This window comes from Geotrypetes seraphini, chromosome 2 (assembly GCF_902459505.1).
Source record: "Geotrypetes seraphini chromosome 2, aGeoSer1.1, whole genome shotgun sequence".
In the NCBI taxonomy this organism is placed as follows: Eukaryota; Metazoa; Chordata; class Amphibia; order Gymnophiona; family Dermophiidae; genus Geotrypetes; species Geotrypetes seraphini.
Genome location: NC_047085.1, coordinates 520855491 through 520877576, shown reverse-complemented (window position 1 = coordinate 520877576; position 22086 = coordinate 520855491). Strand labels below are relative to the sequence as shown.

General features: G+C 48.9%; 1 protein-coding gene across 2 annotated transcripts in view; it reads right to left on the bottom strand.

Annotated features, from left to right (window-relative positions):
- Window positions 1-1571: 1571 nt before the first annotated feature.
- Window positions 1572-22086, bottom strand: part of LOC117354694 (gastrula zinc finger protein XlCGF28.1-like) — a 63016-nt gene continuing 42501 nt past the window's right edge. The window contains exon 4 of one of the 2 annotated variants that reach the window (XM_033932570.1): window positions 1572-4672. In XM_033932570.1, the coding sequence (XP_033788461.1) occupies window positions 3438-4672 (1235 nt within the window). In that variant the 3' untranslated portion in view covers window positions 1572-3437. The remainder of the gene's footprint in view (window positions 4673-22086) is intronic. The other variant, XM_033932571.1, reaches the window with a different exon arrangement.

Here is a 22086-nt window from a genome sequence, read left to right as displayed (position 1 = left end):
TGCAAGGGCAGGTCATGCCTCACGAACTTATTATATTTCTTTGAGGGGGTAACCAGCCAGGTGGATAAAGGGGAATCCATAGATATCATTTACCTTGACTTCCAAAAAGCCTTCGACAAGGTGCCACATGAAAGATTACTAAGGAAGCTATGGAACCACGGGGTGCAAGGGGAGGTCTACCGATGGATCAAAAACTGGTTGGCGGACAGGAAACAGAGAGTTGGAGTAAAGGGCCATTACTCAGACTGGCAATGGGTCACGAACGGAGTTCCACAGGGGTCGGTGCTGGGACTGCTACTTTTCAACATATTCATTAGCGACCTGGAGGCAGGAACAAAATGTGAGGTTATTAAATTTGCGGATGACACCAAACTATATTGCAAGGTAAATAACATGGAGGACTGCAAAGATCTCCAAAAAGATCTGACAACACTGGAAGAATGGGTCAAAAAATGGCAAATGAGTTTCAACATAGGGAAGTGCAAAGTCGTACATATAGGGAAAAAAAACCCCAATGTTCACTTACAAAATGGGGGGATCAGCGCTGGGGGTGAGCGACCTTGAAAGAGACCTGGGAGTGATGGTAGACACAACATTGAAGGCGTCAGCGCAGTGTGCAACAGCCTCAAGGAAAGCAAACAAAATGTTGGGTATCATTAAGAAGGGTATCACGACCAGAAAGAAGGAAGTCATCCTGCCACTGTATCGTGCTATGGTGTGCCCGTACCTGGAGTACTGTGTTCAATTCTGGTCGCATACCTCAAGAAGGACATGGAGGTACTTGAGAGAGTTCAAAGAAGAGCAACTAAGCTAATAAAGGGTATGGAGGACGTCTCATATACTGACAGACTGAAAAGGCTAGGGCTTTTCTCCCTGGAAAAGCGGAGACTTAGAGGACACATGATAGAAACCTTCAAGATCATGAAGGGCATAGAAAAAATAGACAGGGACAGATTTTTCAAATTAAGGGGATCAACAAGTACAAGGGGGCACTCAGAGAAATTGAAAGGGGAGAAGTTTAGAACAAACGCTAGGAAGTTCTTTTTCACACAGAGGGTGGTGGATACATGGAACGCGCTACCGGAGGATGTGATAAACAGGAGCACGCTACAGGGGTTCAAAGAAGCTTTGGATAGGTACTTGGAAGACAAAGGGATTGAGGGGTACAGATAAGAGTAGAGGTAGATTATAGGGATGGGATTAGAGGTAAGTTATAAAATTAATCAGGGATCACTTTTCAGGCACTAGGCCTGATGGGCCGCCGCAGGAGCGGACCGCTGAGCAAGATGGACCTCTGGTCTGACTCAGCGGGGGCAACTTCTTATGTTCTTATCAAATCAACATCAAACTTTCTTCTGTTCACGAGCAACTAGAAATTGTTGTAATTGAATGGGATCCCAAAAAACATATTCAACCTTTTGTAACTTGACTAAACACTTAAATGGAAATTTCAAATAAAAAGATGCCTCTAGAGCCAAAACTCTAACTTTTAACCTCAAAAACTCTTTCCTTCTAAATTGAGTAGCTCTAGAGACATCCAGAAAAATTCTAACCAAATCTCCACAAAACTTTGTTAACCTATTTTTAAAGTAAAGTTTCATGATTAACATTTTATCTATTTCACTCATGCATGTTATTATCAAGGTGGACCAACTCTGAATCACATCTTGAGAATCTTCCAAAAATTCAGTTAAATTAATTTCAGTTACGACCAAGTGGTCCACTTCCTGGACAGATTCCAATTTGTTTTGAGGTATATAGTAATAATTATTTATTGGAAAATTCTTTGCATTGGGCAGTCCCGGTATTTCTTTGAAAATTTTCCTTAACAAGATTTCAGGTGATAACAGATAAGTTACAGGGAAATTGACCAAGCGGCGATTTCTCACTCTATACATATTTTCCATTGATTCTATTTTAGCATGTATCACAGTGGAATTTTAACAGCAGATACTGACACGGCTTGTAATGTATTGAGTTTCTGTAACATTTAGTCGTTTATCCAAATTGGAGTCCACATTTTCTATTTATAAGAAACAGACTGTGAAAAATCTACCATTTGTATCATCGTTGACTTAAGAAACCTTTCAACCCTAGAAATACCACGCCACAAGTCTTTAAGGGTAATATCGTGTGCTTCCTCCGTAAGTGATTGATCCTTCACTGCAGCTGAAAAGTCCAATACTTTGGGTATTTCAGTATATACCAACTTATTAGTCTGAGTGGGGGCTACCACTTGTTCGGTGGGTACCGTAGAAATATTATTCCTACTTTCACACGATATTGGATGGAGGGGAGGAGATCGCTCAAGGTTGCGATCATAGAAGCTCCGGACAGAGAGGAGTTCATATTAATAGGTGGTACTGAAGAGTTACCAGTTGCCAATGCTAATGTTAGATGCCTATCCATGGGGCCAGAAGTGGCTGGTGTGGAACTCTTTGGTTTGATTTTCCTTTTCCCCATGTATTAATCTAACACCATTTTGAAATATTAAATACCAACCGTCAATACCAGCTCCCCGGCTCCTCGTGTCTCCAAGGTGCTCCCAAGGCTGCCCTGCAGCCACGCGGCTGCAGCCGCAACCGTAACGGCGGCTTCAATAAATCCAATTTGAGACGGACCCAATGACGTCAGAGGTCCATCTCAGTTAGTACCTGCCAACAAGCCACACCGGGAGAAGAACCACTGCCGCTGCGAGAGACTCGAACGTCAGTGAAATAGTCAACAGTCTCCTCACGCGTCCCTCAGGTATTCGACCTGCTCCCGAGCTAGCTGTGGCGGCGGCTTCAATAAATCCAATTTGAGATGGACCCAATGACGTCAGGGGTCCGTCTCAGTTACTGCCTGCCAACAAGCCACACCGGGAGAAGAACTGCTGCTGCGACAGACTCGAGGCATCAGTGAAATAGTCAACAGTCTCCTCACACGTCCCTCAGGTATCCGACCTGCTCTCCATATGGTTTAAACACTGTGTGGATCCTTTGCTGTCTTTTTAGATGTGAAAGCTAATTCAGACATTTACTACACTTAGTACATGTAAATGGCTTTTATCCTGTGTGGGTCACTTGATGTCTTCTTAGATTTGAAATCTGAGTGAAGCTTTTATTACACTCAGTACATGTATATGGTTTTGACCCTGTGTGGATCATTTTGTGTGTTTTTAGATGTGAAGGCTGAGTGAAGCTTTTATTACAGACAGTACAAGTATATGGTTTGGACCCTGGGTGGATTTTTTGGTGCCTGTTTAGAGTTGAAAGCTGAGTGAAGCTTTTATTACACTCAGTACATGTATATGGTTTGTCTCCTGTGTGGATCATCTGGTGAACTTTTAGACATTTAAGCTGAGTGAAGCTTTTATTACACTCAGTACATGTAAATGGTTTGTCTCCTGTGTGGATCCTCTGGTGAAAATTTAGATTTGAAAGCCGAATGAAGCTTTAATTACACTCAGTACATGTATATGGTTTGGACCCTGTGTGGATCCTTTTGTGACTTTTTAGATATGAAAGGTGAGTGAAGCTTTTATTACAGATAGTACATGTAAATGGTTTATCTCCTGTGTGGATCTTCTGGTGAACTTTTAGATTTGAAATGTGAGTGAAGCTTTTATTACACTCAGAGCGTGTAAATGGTTTGTAACCTGTGTGGATCATTTTGTGACTTTTTAGATTAGAAACTTGAGTGAAGCTTTTATTACACTCAGTACATGTAAATGGTTTGTCTCCTGTGTGGATCCTCTGGTGAACTTTTAGATGTGAAAGCTGAGTGAAGCTTTTATTACACTCAGAGCATGTAAATAGTTTGTACCCTGTGTGGATCCTCTGGTGAACTATTAGACATGAAAGCTGAGTGAAGCTTTTATTACACTCAGAGCATGTAAATGGTTTGTAACCTATGTGGATCATTTTGTGACTCTTTAGAGTAGAAACGTGAGTGAAGCTTTTATTACACTCAGTACATGTAAATGGTTTGTCTCCTGTGTGGATCCTCTGGTGAATTTTTAGATTTGAAAACTGAGTGAAGCTTTTATTACACTCAGTACATGTAAATGGTTTGTCTCCTGTGTGGATCCTCTGGTGAACTTTTAGATTTGAAAACTGAGTGAAGCTTTTATTACACTCAGTACATGTAAATGGTTTGTCTCCTGTGTGGATCCTCTGGTGAATTTTTAGATTTGAAAACTGAGTGAAGCTTTTATTACACTCAGTACATGTAAATGGTTTGTCTCCTATGTGGATCCTCTGATGAACATTTAAAATTGACACGCAAGTGAAACTTTTATTACACTCAGTACATGTAAATGGTTTCTCATTTATATGACCCCTTTTGTATATTTGGAGTTCTTTCTGGTGTTTTTTTCCTTTCTTCTTACCATGGTGGTCTTCAGAAGTCACTTTATCGCTGTTATTAATTTGGAAGGCTCTCTTGTCCTCTGGGATGTTACTGAGCTCGCTGTCAGTTCTTTCACACTTAATGCCTTCATCTGTTGAGTCTCCTACAGGGTCTCTCTGTTCCTTTGATTTCTGCTTACATTTCTTTGTGTTAATCCTCTCAGGACTCTGGGAAATATTCTCACATACATTTTCTGACTGTGTTTGGCTTTGTTCCATTTCTACCACATCTTCTCCTTGATTCTTTTGTCTCTTCCATTCATGTCGGATCTGCTGATCTGCTGGATATAAAGAGAAGATATTTCTCATGAGTTAGAAAACAGCAGTGGTTTCTAAGATATAACCTGTGTAGAATGAGAAAGGATAGGTTATGTCGCACCAGGAATTTCCATGTGTGGCTTTGAGAATTGGTCAGTTTCCTATTTACAAAGCATTTTTTCAAGCATTTATCTCTAGACAGTGCAAGCTTGTGAGCTGTTCCTTGAAAATGGGAGTGTGGAGTCAGTTCTCTCAAGGGTGCCATTAATCGGAGTACTCAGAGAGTAATCTACAGGTTTTGCATGTAGGTACAGGAAAGCAATGTTACTTACCGTAACAGTTGTTATCCAGGGACAGCAGGCAGCTATTCTCACTAGTGGGTGATGTCATCCGACAGAGCCCCGATACGGACGTCTCACAAGCATGTCTTGCTTGAAGAAACTCAGAAGTTTCGAGATGCCCGCACCGCGCATGCGCCAGTGCCTTCCCGCCCGATGCTCCGGGCGTGTCTCCTCAGTTCAGGTAGCTAGCCGAGAAGCCAACCCAGGGGAGGTGGGTGGGACGTGAGAATAGCTGCCTGCTGTCCCTGGATAACAACTGTTATGGTAAGTAACATTGCTTTATCCCAGGACAAGCAGGCAGGTATTCTCACTAGTGGGTGACCTCCAATGGGATGGAGAGAGAGTTGGCAACTTAGGAGAATAAATTTTGTAATACTGTTTGGCCAAACTGTCCATCCCGTCTGGAGAAAGTATCCAGACAATAATGAGAGGTGAATGTATGAACCGAGGACCAAGTAGCAGCCTTACAAATCTCCTCAATCGGTGTCGATCTGAGGAAGGCTACGGAGGCTGCCATTGCTCTGACCTTACGGGCTGTGACCTTACAGGAAAGGGGTAATCCAGCCTGGGCATAGCAGAAAGAGATACAAGCCGCCATCCAGTTGGAGATGGTGCGCTTCGAGACAGGGCGTCCCAACTTGTTTGGATCAAAGGAGACGAAAAGTTGAGGAGCAGATCTGTGTGGTTTGGTGCGATCCAGGTAGAAAGCCAAAGCACGTTTACAGTCCAGAGTATGAACAGCTGATTCTCCAGGATGAGAATGAGGCTTCGGAAAAAACACTGGAAGTACAATAGATTGGTTGAGATGAAATTCAGAAAACACTTTAGGCAGGAATTTCGGATGAGTGCGAAGGACCACCTTGTCATGATGAAATACTGTGAAAGGTGGATCCGCCACTAAGGCCTGAAGCTCACTGACCCTGTGAGCAGAAGTGAGGGCCACCAGAAAAACCACTTTCCAGGTGAGAAACTTAAGTGGAGCCTTGTTGAGAGGCTCAAAAGGAGGTTTCATAAGCTGAGAAAGGACAACATTGAGATCCCAAACCACTGGAGGAGGTTTGAGAGGAGGATTGACATGGAAAAGTCCTTTCATAAATCTGGAAACCACAGGATAAGCAGAGAGAGGTTTCTCTTGTAGAGGCTGATGGAAAGCCGCAATAGCACTCAGGTGGACTCGTATCGATGTAGACTTGAGGCCAGACTGAGACAGGTGTAGAAGATAGTCCAATACAGAGGATAGGGAGGCTCGCTGAGGCTCCTTGGAATTAGAAACACACCAGGAAGAAAATCTAGTCCATTTCTGGGAGTAGCATTGACGAGTAGCAGGCTTCCTGGAAGCCTCCAAGACATCCCTCACCGCCTGGGAAAACTGGTGAGGAGTTACGTTGAGAGGAACCAAGCTGTCAGGTGGAGAGACCTCAGGTTGGGATGAAGCAGTGATCCTTGATGTTGAGTAAGTAGCGAAGGAAACACTGGAAGAAGGACCGGCTCCCTGCTGCTGAGTTGAAGTAGAAGGGAGAACCAAGGTTGCCTGGGCTACCGAGGAGCTATCTGAATCATGGTGGCCTTGTCGGATTTTAACTTGACCAGAGTCTTTTGAATAAGAGGAAATGGAGGAAACGCATACAGAAAGCGATTTCCCCAATCCAGTAGAAAGGCATCTGCCTCGAGGCGATGAGGAGTGTAGATCCTGGAGCAAAACTGAGGCAGTTTGAAGTTGTGGGGAGCCGCAAAGAGGTCTATCTGAGGCGTCCCCCATTGAGCAAAGATCTGATGAAGGGGCTTGGAATGAAGAGTCCATTCGTGAGGCTGGAGGAGACGACTCAAGTTGTCTGCCAATACATTGTCCTTCCCCTGAATGTAGACAGCTTTGAGGAAGTCGTTGTGGCGGACCGCCCAATCCCAGACTCTGAGAGCTTCCTGGCAGAGGGAGGCCGATCCCGTGCCCCCCTGCTTGTTGACATAATACATGGCGACCTGGTTGTCTGTGCGAATGAGGACCACCATGTCGTGAAGCAGATGTTGAAAAGCTTGAAGAGCATAGAAGATGGCTCTGAGCTCCAGAAGATTGATTTGATGGAGTCGGTCCACACTGGTCCAGAATCCCTGAGTGCGAAGGCCATCCAGATGAGCCCCCCAGGCATAGGTCGAGGAATCGGTTGTGAGAACCTTCCGGTGGGGAGGAGTGTGAAACAGCAAACCTCTAGATAGATTCGAAGAGGTCATCCACCAAAGTAGAGACTGCCGAAGAGCAGGAGTGACTATGATGTGTCGAGTCAACGGGTCTGACACTTGAGTCCATTGCGAAGCCAGGGTCCACTGAGGAATTCTGAGATGGAGTCTGGCAAAAGGCGTCACATGAACTGTAGAGGCCATGTGGCCCAGGAGGACCATCATGTGTCTCACTGAGATGGACTGGCGAGAAGACACAGACTGGCAGAGATGAAGAAGAGCATCCATGCGCTGAGGAGGAAGGAATGCTCGAAGTCGAATGGTGTCCAGGACCGCCCCGATGAAGGGAAGAGACTGGGTAGGCTGTAGATGAGATTTGGGGAAGTTGATCTCGAAGCCCAAACTCTGCAGGAAGCAAATCGTGGCCAGGGTCGCCGAAATGACCTCTGGAGCTGAGGGGATCTTGATGAGCCAGTCGTCGAGGTAGGGAAACACCTGAAGACCCCTGTTCCGGAGTGCAGCGGCCACCACCACCAGACACTTCGTGAAGACACTGGGAGACGAGGACAGGCCAAATGGAAGCACTCGATACTGCAGATGTAGATGTCCCACCCGAAATCTGAGGAACTTGCGGGAGGCCAGATGAATGGGAATGTGAGTGTAGGCCTCCTTGAGATCCAGATAGCATAACCAGTCGTTCTGCTCGAGGAGGGGGTAGAGAGAAGCAAGGGTCAGCATGCGAAACCTCTCCTTGACCAAGAACTTGTTGAGGACCCGAAGGTCCAGAATGGGTCGCAGGTCACCCGTCTTCTTCGGGACGAGGAAGTACCGGGAGTAAAACCCCCGGTTGTGCTGGTCCACCGGGACCGGCTCGACGGCCCGAAGCCGGAGCAATGCCTGAGCTTCCTGAAGAAGGAGGGCGGTCTGTGTCAAGTTGGAAGGATACTCTCTTGGAGGGTGATCCGGAGGGACCCGATGGAATTGAAGAGAGTATCCTTCTCTTACGATGGAAAGGACCCAGAGGTCGGTGGTAAAAGCCTCCCAACGATGATAAAAATGGTGGAGGTGACCCCCGATAGGAAAAACAGGGGAATGCAGAACGAGGTTGGCTATGCTCCCTGGGATGAAGTCAAAAAGGCTGAGTAGCCTTGGGTGTAGCCGGCGTTTGAGGTTTCTGCTGAGCCTTCTGAGGAGGCTGCCTCTTCGCTGGTTGTCTCGCAGCTGGAGCCTGCCTCGGAGTGTAACGCCGCTGATAGATCAAGGGCGGTCTAGAAGGCCGAGACTGTTGAGGCTTGGACTTGGGCCGAAGGATAAATTGAAAAGACTTTTCATGGTCAGAAAGCTTCTTCGTCACCGTCTCGATTGACTCGTCAAACAGATCCGCTCCTGCACAAGGCACATTGGCAAGCCTGTCCTGGAGGTTCGGATCCATGTCAATGGTCCGAAGCCATGCCAACCGACGCATGACCATGGAACAGGCAGCCGCACGTGCCGAAAGCTCAAAGGCATCGTACGAGGATTGCATAAGCTGGAGACGAAGCTGGGAAAGCGAGGATACCACTTCCTCGAATTCAAATCGAGCCTGAGAATCGATGTAGGGAGTAAATTTTCGAAGTACAGGCAAGAAGAACTCCAAATAAGATGCAAAGTAGAAATTATAATTAAGAACTCGGGAAGCCATCATCGAGTTCTGGTAGATCCTCCTCCCAAACTTATCCATCGTTCTGCCCTCGCGACCCGGAGGCACAGAGGCATACACTTGGGAGGGATGAGATCGCTTGAGGGAGGCCTCGACCAGCAGGGATTGGTGAGAGAGTTGAGATCCCTCGAACCCCTTGTGATGGACTGTGTGGTATCGAGCATCCAATTTGCCCGGGACTGCAGGAATAGAATAAGGTGTCTCAAAACATCTCATAAATGTCTGATCCAGCAATTTACGGAGAGGTAGGCGAAGAGACTCGGCAGGAGGATGAGGCAAGTGCATGGTGTAGAGATACTCTTTAGAATATTGAGATCCAGTGTCCAAAGTAACATCCAAGTCATCAGCCATTTGTCTGAGAAAGGAAGAAAAAGACAACTGGTCCGCCAGTACAGGTCTCCGAGAGGGACTGGACGAAGTCGAAGCCTCAGGATCCAGAGAGACTTGGGATCGACAGGGAGAAAAAGAGGTAGACGGTTCCTCGTACTCCGGCCCCTCCGGTGGAGATAGGTCAGAGGAAGAGTATCCCAGACGTGGCAGCTTCTTCTGCGGCGAAACCTCAGAGTGGCGCGAGGAGTGCCGTGATGAATGCCTGGATCGATGCCCCTCACGGTGCCTGGAGGGAGAGCAAGAAAGCAATGTTACTTACCGTAACAGTTGTTATCCAGGGACAGCAGGCAGCTATTCTCACTAGTGGGTGATGTCATCCGACAGAGCCCCGATACGGACGTCTCACAAGCATGTCTTGCTTGAAGAAACTCAGAAGTTTCGAGATGCCCGCACCGCGCATGCGCCAGTGCCTTCCCGCCCGATACTCCGGGCGTGTCTCCTCAGTTCAGGTAGCTAGCCGAGAAGCCAACCCAGAGGAGGTGGGTGGGACGTGAGAATAGCTGCCTGCTGTCCCTGGATAACAACTGTTACGGTAAGTAACATTGCTTTATCCCAGGACAAGTAGGCAGGTATTCTCACTAGTGGGTGACCTCCAAGCTAACCTCAATGGAATGGTGGGAGAGTTGGGAACTTAGGAGAATAAATTTTGTAATACTGTTGGGCCAAAACATAGTAACATATAGTAACATAGTAACATAGTAATATGACCGAAATGCAAGGGACCTGGGGAGAGGAAGAAGCGATATGGAATGCTCTGAAAAGAGAAGATGGAACTTCTATCTACGTGGGTGTAGTCTACAGACCTCCGACTCAATCGCAGCAAATTGATAAGGATCTGATTGTGGATATCCAAAAGTTTGGAAGGAAAGAGGAGGTTCTGCTGTTGGGAGATTTCAACCTGCCGGATGCGGACTGGAATGTTCCGTCTGCGGAATCGGAAAGAAGTAGGGAGATTGTGGATGCCTTTCAAGAGGCTCTGCTCAGACAAATGGTGATGGAACCCACAAGGGAAAAAGCGATATTGGATCTGGTCCTCACAAATGGAGAGAGTATCTCTAATGTTCGAGTGGGTGCTCACCTGGGTAGTAGCGATCATCAAACGGTTTGGTTTGATATAACGGCTAAAGTTGAGAGCGGCCGCACGATACTTAAAGTCCTAGATTTCAAAAGTACGGACTTTAATGCAATGGGAAAGTACCTGAAGAAAGAGCTGTTAGGATGGGAGGACATAAGAGAAGTGGAAAGACAGTGGTCTAAGCTGAAAGGAGCGATAAAAATGGCTACGGACCTTTATGTGAAGAAAATCAATAAAAACAAGAGAAAAAGGAAGCCGATATGGTTCTCCAACCTAGTGGCTGAGAAAATAAAGGCGAAAGAGTTGGCGTTCATGAAATATAAAAAAACCCAAGAAGAGGAGAGCAGAAAGGACTACAGGGTGAAACTGAAAGAAGCCAAGAGAGAGATACGTTTGGCGAAGGCACAGGCGGAAGAACAAATGGCTAAAAATGTAAAAAAGGGAGATAAAAATTTTTTCAGATATATTAGTGAAAGGAGGAAGATAAAAAATGGAATTGCTAGGCTAAAAGATGCTGGGAACAAATATGTGGAGATGTCGGCAGACGAGACCCAGGATCCACAAGGCGACACCGGGGAAGGACCTAGCGGAGAAATCACGCAAGAGGAGGAGACCGTGACTCACCAGGACCCCGAGGGAGAGACACCACATTACACTGAGGACACGGACCTGAGACAGAGGAGGTTGCTGAGGAAAGGGAAGTCTGCTATTGTGGTGGGTGACTCGATCTTGAGAGAGATAGATAGTCACGTAGCTGGAGGAAGGGAGGACCGGCTAGTGACTTGTCTCCCAGGGGCCAAGACACGAGACATCACTGATAGGATCGAGAGGATCCTGGACGGAGCAGAGACAGAGGAGACTGCGGTGATAATCCACGTCGGAACGAAGGATGTGAGCCGGAGGAACTTCAGCATGGCCACACTGACTGACCAGTTCAGGGCCCTGGGACGAAAGCTGAAGCGGAGTACCCGGAGGATAGCATTCTCAGAGATCCTGCCTGTACCGAGAGCAGATGCAAAGAGGCAGGCAGACCTCCAGGCTGTGAATGCATGGTTGAGGAGATGGTGCCAGGAGGAGGGCTTCCACTTTGTGAGGAACTGGACGTCCTTCTGGGGAAAGAGCAAGCTCTACCGGCGAGACGGCCTGCACCTGAGCACAGCGGGAACTAGACTACTGGCAGCCAATGTGAGGAAGGAGATCGAGAGGGCTTTAAACTGAGGAGAGGGGGAAAGCCGACAGCTGATCTGATGTTGACGCTTCGGACAACAGTATCCAGGACAGATGCTGAACGGGCTGACTGCAAGGAGGAAGTAGAGAGACCGGTAAATCTTATGATCAGACAGCGAGGGAAACACCAGGTAAAGGGAGCTTGCTGGGAGGAGACTAAGGGGCATGGAGACACAGGGAGACTGGGTGGCACGAGGGCGAAAACTGAGGGTAACATAGGGGTGCCACAAGGCGAGGGGGATCAAACAGAGGCTCAAGGGATGATAGCCCAGGAGGGGGCCGGTAGGGCTAGAAAACCTAGAGGAAAAGCGGGGGAGTGGGGTGGCGGAAATGTGGGGAAACCGAAAGCTACGAAGGTAAAGGCTAAGGGCAAAGCAGAAGCACAGGGAACAGGAGAACCGCCTGAAATTCAAGGGGAGGCGGCCCAGGTAAATATGGAGGTGGAGGAAAAACGACGGGACCTGCGGTGCTTATACGCAAATGCAAGAAGCCTCATGGCCAAGATGGGTGAACTAGAGGTCGTAGCCAAGGGGGAAGACCTGGATATAATTGGAATTACAGAAACATGGTGGACAGAGGAGAATCAATGGGATGTGGCGCTGCCGGGGTACAAGCTCTACAGGAGGGACAGGACCCACAAGAAGAGGGGAGGCATAGCACTATATATAAAGGATTCTATCTACTCGGTCGGGATGGATATGGCAAAGAAGGCAGAGGGGCTGAAATCGCTATGGGTCAAATTGCCGGGAAACAAGGGTGCAGGCATAAAACTGGGGCTGTACTATCGCCCACCTGGTACGCCGGAAGAAATCGGACACGACTTGGAAGCTGAACTGAGACAAGAATGCAGGACTGGAAGTGTAACAGTGATGGGGGACTTCAACTACCCGGGGATTGACTGGAGTACGGGTCACTCCAACTGCACTAGGGAAACAGGATTTGTAGAAGCTGTGAGGGACTGCTTCATGGAGCAACTAGTCAGGGAACCGACGCGAGGGAGTGCTACTCTTGACCTCATCCTAAACGGATTAGGGGGGCCTGCAAGAGGGGTAGAAGTGGGAGGACCACAACGCGATCCGATTCACATTAGAAAGGGGGACACCCACAGTAAGGAGGACCGCAACAACTGCGCTCAACTTCAGGAAAGGAAACTATGTTGCTATGAGGGAAATGGTGAGGAGGAAGCTCAAAAACATCCTTAGGATGGAGACTGTAGGAAGTACCTGGACCCTATTCAGGGACACCCTGCAGGAAGCACAAAGAATGTACGTCCCAAGTTTCAGGAAAGGCGGCAAGAACAAGCGGTCAAAGGACCCGGTTTGGATCTCAACAGAAGTAAAGAGGGCAATAAACGACAAGAAAGTGTCCTTCCGGAGATGGAAAAAGGATCCAACGGAGGAAAATCACCAGGCGCACAGGAAATGCCAAAAGGAATGCCACCGAGAGGTTAGAAAAGCAAAAGGGAAATACGAAGAGGGGCTGGCCAGGGAGGCGAAAAACTTCAAGGCATTCTTCAGTTACGTAAAAGGGAAGCGACCAGTGAGAGAGGAGGTGGGGCCGTTGGATGATGGGGATAGGAAGGGAGTGATTAAGGAGGATAAAGAGGTAGCTGAGAGGTTGAACACGTTCTTCTCGTCGGTTTTCACAAGAGAAGACACATCTAATATACCGGACTCAGAGGAGCTCATGAGTGGGGAACAGGCTGAAAAATTAGAACACATAGAGGTAAGTAAGGAGGATGTCCTCAAACAGATAGACAGGTTAAAATGCGGCAAATCGCCGGGCCCGGACGGGATCCACCCAAGGGTTCTGAAAGAACTAAGACAAGAAATAGCGGGCACAATCCAGCATGTTTGCAACCTATCCTTGAAAACTGGAGAGGTACCAGAGGACTGGAAATTGGCGAATGTCACACCTATCTTCAAGAAGGGATCGAGGGGTGACCCCGGAAACTACAGGCCGGTGAGCCTGACTTCAATTATAGGGAAGATGGTGGAAGCTATGATCAAGGACGGTATTTGCGAGCACATCGAGAGATATGGCCTACTGAGAACAAGCCAGCATGGATTCTGTAAGGGAAGGTCATGCTTAACGAACCTTCTGTACTTCTTTGAGGGAATAAGCAGTCGGGTGGACAATGGGGAACCTATAGACATCATTTACCTTGATTTTCAAAAGGCTTTCGACAAGGTGCCACATGAAAGGCTGCTTAGGAAGCTGTGGAACCACGGGGTGGGAGGGGATGTGCACAGATGGATCGAGCACTGGTTGTCGGGTAGACTGCAGAGGGTTGGAGTAAAGGGACAATACTCTGACTGGCGGGGAGTCACGAGCGGTGTGCCACAGGGATCGGTGCTGGGGCCGTTACTCTTCAACATATTTATCAATGACCTGGAAAAGGAGGCAAAGTGCGAGGTTATAAAATTTGCAGACGATACCAAACTGTGCGGCAGAGTTAGGTCCAGGGAGGAGTGTGAGGACCTACAAAGGGACCTGGACAAGCTGGAAGACTGGGCAAACAAATGGCAAATGCGATTTAACGTGGAAAAATGCAAGGTCATGCATATAGGGAAAAAGAACCCGTTGTTCGACTACAAATTGGAGGGGGCATCGTTGGGAGACAGCAGTCTTGAGAGAGACTTGGGTGTGCTGGTGGATGCATCACTGAAGCCATCTGCACAGTGCGCAGCAGCCTCGAAAAAAGCCAACAGGATGCTGGGCATCATAAAGAGGGGCATAACAACCAGGACGCGGGAAGTCATCATGCCATTGTATCGAGCGATGGTGCGTCCGCATATGGAATACTGCGTTCAATATTGGTCGCCGTACCTCAAGAAGGACATGGCGGTACTTGAGAGAGTCCAAAGGAGAGCAACGAAACTGGTAAGAGGGCTGGAACACTGCCCATACGCCGAGAGGTTGGATAGGCTGGGGCTCTTCTCTCTGGAAAAGAGGAGGCTCAGGGGAGATATGATAGAGACCTTCAAGATCATGAGGGGCATAGAGAGGGTGGATAGGGACAGATTCTTCAGGCTGAAGGGGTCAACAGGCACGAGGGGGCATTCGGAGAAACTGAAGGGAGATAGGTTCAGAACAAATGCAAGGAAGTTTTTTTTCACCCAAAGGGTCGTGGACACTTGGAATGCGCTACCGGAGGAAGTGATCAGGCAGAGTACGGTACAAGGGTTCAAACAGGAATTGGACGGATTCCTGAGGGATAGGGGGATCGTGGGATACTGAGAGAGGTTCTGGGATGTAACACAGGTATAGAAAGCTAACCAGGAAATAAGTATAGAAATCCAACCAGGTCGTGGATGTGCAAGACCGGAGGGTTAGGACTTCGATGGGAAGATAGGACTCAATGGGAAACCAAGGTGGCAAGGGGGCCCCTTCTGGTGACTCAGACAGGCCATGACCTGTTCGGGCCGCCGCGGGAGCGGACTGCTGGGCGGGATGGACCTATGGTCTGACCCGGCGGAGGCACTGCTTATGTTCTTATGTTCTTATGATGAGGAGAAAGCAAATGTGCTAAACAAATACTTCTGTTCTGTGTTCACAGAAGAAAATCCTGGAGAAGGACCGAGATTGTCTGACAAAGTTACACGAGAAAATGGAGTAGATTCTGCGCCGTTCACGGAGGAGGGTGTTTATGAGCAACTTGAAAAACTGAAGGTGGACAAAGCGATGGGACCAGACGGGATCCATCCCAGGATACTAAGGGAGCTCAGAGAGGTTCTGGCGAGTCCTATTAAAGACTTGTTCAACAAATCTCTGGAGACGGGAGTGATTCCTGGGGATTGGAGGAGAGCGGATGTGGTCCCTATTCATAAAAGTGGTCACAGGGATGAAGCAGGAAACTACAGGCCGGTGAGCCTCACTTCAGTTGTTGGAAAAATAATGGAAGTGTTGCTGAAAGAAAGGATAGTGTATTTCCTTGAATCTAATGGGTTACAGGATCCGAGGCAACATGGCTTTCCAAAAGGTAAATCGTGCCAAACGAACCTGATTGAATTTTTTGATTGGGTGACCAGAGAACTGGATCGAGGACATATGCTAGATGTAATTTACTTGGATTTCAGCAAAGCCTTTGATACAGTTCCTCATAGGAGGCTGTTGAACAAACTTGAAGGGCTGAAGTTAGGACCCAAAGTGGTGAACTGGGTCAGAAACTGGCTGTCGGACAGACGCCAGAGGGTGGTGGTTAATGGAAGTCGCTCGAAGGAAGGAAAGGTGACTAGTGGAGTCCCTCAGGGTTCGGTGCTGGGGCCAATCCTGTTCAATATGTATGTAAGTGACATTGCTGAAGGGTTAGAAGGAAAAGTGTGCCTTTTTGCAGATGATACCAAGATTTGTAACAGAGTAGACACCGAAGAGGGAGTGGAAAATATGAAAAAGGATCTGCAAAAGTTAGAGGAATGGTCTAATGCCTGGCAACTAAAATTCAATGCAAAGAAATGCAGAGTAATGCATTTGGGGATTAATAATAGGAAGGAACCGTATATGCTGGGAGGAGAGAAGCTGATATGCACGGACGGGGAGAGGGACCTTGGGGTGATAGTGTCCGAAGATCTAAAGGCGAAAAAACAGTGTGACAAGGCAGTGGCTGCTGCCAGAAGGATTCTGGGCTGTATAAAGAGAGGCGTAGTCAGTAGAAGGAAGAAGGTGTTGATGCCCCTGTACAGGTCATTGGTGAGGCCCCACTTGGAGTATTGTGTTCAGTTTTGGAGACTGTATCTGGCGAAAGACGTAAGAAGACTTGAGGCGGTCCAGAGGAGGGCGACGAAAATGATAGGAGGCTTGCGCCAGAAGACGTATGAGGAGAGACTGGAAGCCCTGAATATGTATACCCTAGAGGAAAGGAGGGACAGGGGAGATATGATTCAGACGTTCAAATACTTAAAGGGTATTAACGTAGAACAAAATCTTTTCCAGAGAAAGGAAAATGGTAAAACCAGAGGACATAATTTGAGGTTGAGGGGTGGTAGATTCAGGGGCAATGTTAGGAAATTCTACTTTACGGAGAGGGTGGTGGATGCCTGGAATGCTCTCCCGAGAGAGGTGGTGGAGAGTAAAACTGTGACTGAGTTCAAAGAAGCGTGGGATGAACACAGAAGATTTAGAATCAGAAAATAATATTAAAGATTGAACTAGGCCAGTTACTGGGCAGACTTGTACGGTCTGCGTCTGTGTATGGCCGTTTGGAGGAGGATGGGCAGGGGAGGGCTTCAATGGCTGGGAGGGTGTAGATGGGCTGGAGTAAGTCTTAACAGTGATTTCGGCACTTGGAACCCAAGCATAGTACCGGGTAAAGCTTTGGATTCTCGCCCAGAAATAGCTAAGAAGAAAAAAAAAATAAATAAATTTAAATTGAATCAGGTTGGGCAGACTGGATGGACCATTCGGGTCTTTATCTGACATCATCTACTATGTTACTATGTTAAATTTTGTAATACTGTTTGGCCAAACTGTCCATCCCGTCTGGAGAAAGTATCCAGACAATAATGAGAGGTGAATGTATGAACCGAGGACCAAGTGGCAGCCTTACAAATCTCCTCAATCGGTGTCGATCTGAGGAAGGCTACAGAGGCTGCCATTGCTCTGACCCTATGGGCTGTGACCTTACAGGGAAGGGGTAATCCAGCCTGGGCATAGCAGAAAGAGATACAAGCCGCCATCCAGTTGGAGATGGTGCGCTTCGATACAGATCGTCCCAACTTGTTTGGATCAAAAGAGACGAAAAGTTGAGGAGCAGTTCTGTGTGGTTTGGTGCAATCCAGGTAGAAAGCCAAAGCACGTTTACAGTCCAGAGTATGAACAGCTGATTCTCCAGGATGAGAATGAGGCTTTGGAAAAAACACAGGAAGCACTATGGATTGGTTGAGATGAAATTCAGAGACCACTTTAGGCAGGAATTTCGGATGAGTGCGAAGGACCACCTTGTCATGATGAAATACTGTGAAAGGTGGATCCGCTACTAAGGCCTGAAGCTCACTGACCCTGCGAGCAGACGTGAGAGCCACCAGAAATACCATTTTCCAGGTGAGAAACTTAAGTGGAGCCTTGTTGAGAGGCTCAAAAGGAGGTTTCATAAGCTGAGAAAGGACAACATTGAGATCCCAAACCACTGGAGGAGGTTTGAGAGGAGGATTGACATGGAAAAGTCATTTCATAAATCTGGAAACCACAGGATGAGCAAAGAGGGGTTTCCCTTGTAGAGGCTGATGGAAAGCCGCAATAGCACTTAGGTGGACTCGTATCGATGTAGACTTGAGACCAGACTGAGACAGGTGTAGAAGATAGTCCAATACAGAGGTTAGGGAGGCTCGTTGAGGCTCCTTGGAATTGGAAACACACCAGGAAGAAAATCTAGTCCATTTCTGGGAGTAGCATTGACGAGTAGCAGGCTTCCTGGAAGCCTCCAAGACATCCCTCACCGCCTGGGAAAACTGGTGAGGAGTTACGTTGAGAGGAACCAAGCTGTCAGGTGGAGAGACCTCAGGTTGGGATGAAGCAGTGATCCTTGATGTTGAGTAAGTAGTGAAGGAAACACTGGAAGAAGTACCGGCTTCCTGCTGCTGAGTTGAAGTAGAAGGGAGAACCAAGGTTGCCTGGGCCACCGAGGAGCTATCAGAATCATGGTGGTCTGGTCTGATTTCAACTTGACCAGAGTCTTTTGAATGTGAGGAAATGGAGGAAACGCATACAGAAAGCGATTCCCCCAATCCAGCAGAAAGGCATCTGCCTCGAGACGATGAGGAGTGTAGATCCTGGAGCAAAACTGAGGCAGTTTGAAGTTGTGGGGAGCCGCAAAGAGGTCTATCTGAGGCGTCCCCCATTGTGCAAAGATCTGATGAAGGGGGTTGGAATGGAGAGTCCATTCGTGAGGCTGGAGGAGACGACTCAAGTTGTCTGCCAAGACATTGTCCTTCCCCTGAATGTAGACAGCTTTGAGGAAGGCGTTGTGGCGAACCGCCCAATCCCAGACTCTGAGAGCTTCCTGGCAGAGGGAGGCCGATCCCGTGCCCCCCTGCTTGTTGACATAATACATGGCGACCTGGTTGTCTGTGCGAATGAGGACCACCCATGTCGTGAAGCAGATGTTGAAAAGCTTGAAGAGCATAGAAGATGGCTCTGAGCTCCAGAAGATTGATCTGATGGAGTCGGTCCGCACTGGTCCAGAATCCCTGAGTGCGAAGTCCATCCAGATGAGCCCCCCAGGCATAGGTCGAGGAATCGGTTGTGAGAACCTTCTGGTGGGGAGGAGTTTGAAACAGCAAACCTCTGGATAGATTCGAAGAGGTCATCCACCAAAGCAGAGACTGCCGAAGAGCAGGAGTGACTACGATGTGTCGAGTCAACGGGTCTGACACTTGAGTCCATTGAGAAGCCAGGGTCCATTGAGGAATTCTGAGATGGAGCCTGGCAAAGGGTGTCACATGAACTGTAGAGGCCATGTGGCCCAGGAGGACCATCATGTGTCTCGCTGAGATGGTCTGGCGAGAAGACACAGACTGGCAGAGATGAAGAAAAGCATCCATGCACTGAGAAGGAAGGAATGCTCGAAGCTGAATGGTGTCCAGGACCGCCCCGATGAAGGGAAGAGACTGGGTAGGCTGCAGATGAGATTTGGGGAAATTGATCTCGAAGCCTAGACTCTGCAGGAAGCAAATCGTAGCCAGGGTCGCCGAAATGACCTCTGGAGCTGAGGGGGCCTTGATGAGCCAGTCGTCGAGGTAGGGAAACACCTGAAGACCCCTGTTCCGGAGTGCAGCGGCCAGTACCACCAGACACTTCGTAAAGACTCTGGGAGACGAGGACAGGCCAAATGGAAGCACTCGATACTGCAGATGTAGATGTCCCACCCGAAATCTGAGGAACTTGCGGGAGGCCAGATGAATGGGAATGTGAGTGTAGGCCTCCTTGAGATCCAGAGAGCAAAGCCAGTCGTTCTGCTCGAGGAGGGGGTAGAGAGACGCAAGGGTCAGCATGCGAAACCTCTCCTTGACCAAGAACTTGTTGAGGACCCGAAGGTCCAGAATGGGTCGCAGGTCGCCTGTCTTCTTCGGGACGAGGAAGTACCGGGAGTAAAACCCCCGGTTGTGCTGGTCCACCGGGACCGGCTCGACGGCCCAAAGCCGGAGCAATGCCTGAGCTTCCTGAAGAAGGAGGGCGGTCTGTGTCAAGTTGGAAGGATACTCTCTTGGAGGGTGGTCCGGAGGGACCCGATGGAATTGAAGAGAGTATCCTTCTCTTACGATGGAAAGGACCCAGAGGTCGGTGGTAATAGCCTCCCATCGATGATAAAAATGGTGGAGGCGACCCCCGTTAGGAAAAACAGGGGAATGCAGAACGAGGTTGGTTATGCTCCCTGGGATGGAGTCAAAAAGGCTGAGTAGCCTTGGGAGTAGCCGGCGTTTGAGGTTTCTGTTGAGCCTTCTGATGAGGCTGCCTCTTCGCTGGTTGTCTCGCAGCCGGAGCCTGCCTCAGAGTGTAACGCCGCTGATAGATCAAGGGCGGTCTAGATGGCCAAGACTATTGAGGCTTGGGCTTAGGTCGAAGGATAGATTGAAAAGACTTTTCATGGTCAGAAAGCTTCTTCGTCACCGTCTCGATGGACTCGTCAAACAGATCCGCTCCCGCACAAGGCACATTGGCAAGCCTGTCCTGGAGGTTCGGGTCCATGTCAATTGTCCGAAGCCAGGCCAATCGACGCATGGCCACGGAACAGGCAGCAGCACATGCCGAAAGCTCAAAAGCATCGTACGAGGATTGCATAAGCTGGAGACGAAGCTGGGAAAGTGAGGCTACCACTTCCTCGAATTCAAATCGAGCCTGAGAATCGATGTAGGGAGTAAATTTTCGAGAAGAACTCCAAATAAGATGCAAAGTAGAAATTATAATTAAGAACTTGGGAAGCCATCATCGAGTTCTGATAGATTGTCCTCCCAAACTTATCCATCGTCCTGCCCTCGCGACCCAGTGGCACAGAGGCATACACCTGGGAGGGATGAGATCGCTTGAGGGAGGATTCGACCAGCAGGGATTGGTGAGAGAGTTGAGAGCCCTCGAACCCCTTGTGATGGACTGTGCGGTATCGAGCATCCAATTTGCCCGGGACCGCAGGAATAGAATAAGGCGTCTCAAAACATCTCATAAATGTCTGATCCAGCAATTTATGGAGAGGCAGTCGAAGAGACTCGGCAGGAGGATGAGGCAAGTGCATGGTGTCGAGATACTCTTTAGAATATCGAGACCCAGTGTCCAAAGTAACATCCAAGTTATCAGCCATTTGTCTGAGAAAGGAAGAAAAAGACAACTGGTCCGCCAGTACAGGTCTCCGAGAGGGACTGGACGAAGTTGAAGCCTCAGGATCCAGAGAGACTTGGGATCGACAGGGAGAAAAATTTTCCTCATACTCCGGTCCCTCCGGGGGAGACAGGTCAGAGGAAGAGTACCCCAGGCGTGGTAGCTTCTTCTGTGGCGAAACCTCAGAGTGGCGCGAGGAGTGCCGTGATGAATGCCTGGATCGATGCCCCTCACAATGCCTAGAGGGAGAGCGAGAATGCCGATACTTCGCATGGTCCCCCGAAGCTTCCAGCGAGTGAATGGGACTCGAAGCTGTAGATCGAAGAGGCTGAATGGTCGACGCTTCACGCGACGCAGCCCAGGCCTGGTATGGGGTGCGGAAGAACTCTTCCTGAGACTTGCTATGCCCAGGGCTTCGATTACAAACAGGAGGAATCCCGCCCTGTTGGCGTGGAGGCATGATGGGCTCCAAAAGAGGCATGTCGCTGAAGGAAGCCCGCCTCGAGGGACCGGCCGCCCTACGTCGCTCCTCCTCGGTAAATAGCGAGATCGACCGGCGAGGAGGAGGAGGAGGGGGCGGTCCGCCCCCCGGAATCGGGACCGGGAGGTCACCCTGGATGGAAGCAATTAACCTGGGTCCCATAGTTTGCATGAGCTCGACAAACTGAGCTTCTAAGAGGGACCGTAGCGAAGCCGATATGGAGGGATCCGCATCGAAAGGGGGCCCTCCAGCACGGTCTTCGCGCTCCTTCGTGGTCGAGTGCTTCTGCTTGGAAGCTTTCGGCACCTTAATGACCACGGGTGGAATGGTGGAAGGCAGTACCTGAGCCGAGGAGACGGGGACAGGCACCGACGCCGAACTCGGGGCCGAAGCCGGTTTCAGAAGGCCCGGAGTAGCAGGAGTAGTTGCTGGCTTCGCATGGACAGGCGAAGCGGCCAATGAAGTCGAAGCCGAAGGTTCTTTAGCAGCTTCCATTTTGAACATCGACTACCACAATAGACAGCGCCGCTTAAACGCCCGCACTGTAAGAGTGGAACAAAGCCGGCACAATTTCGGGAAATGTTCTGGACCAAGACACTGCAGGCAGCGTCGATGCGGGTCTGTCAGCGAAATCGCGCGCTGGCACTTGCTACACTTCTTAAAACCGGTGATTGGCTGGGACATAGGCCGAAAAAGCTCCGCCGCGAGATCAAAGGCGCGGAGCCTGAGCCACGTGGCCGACCCGG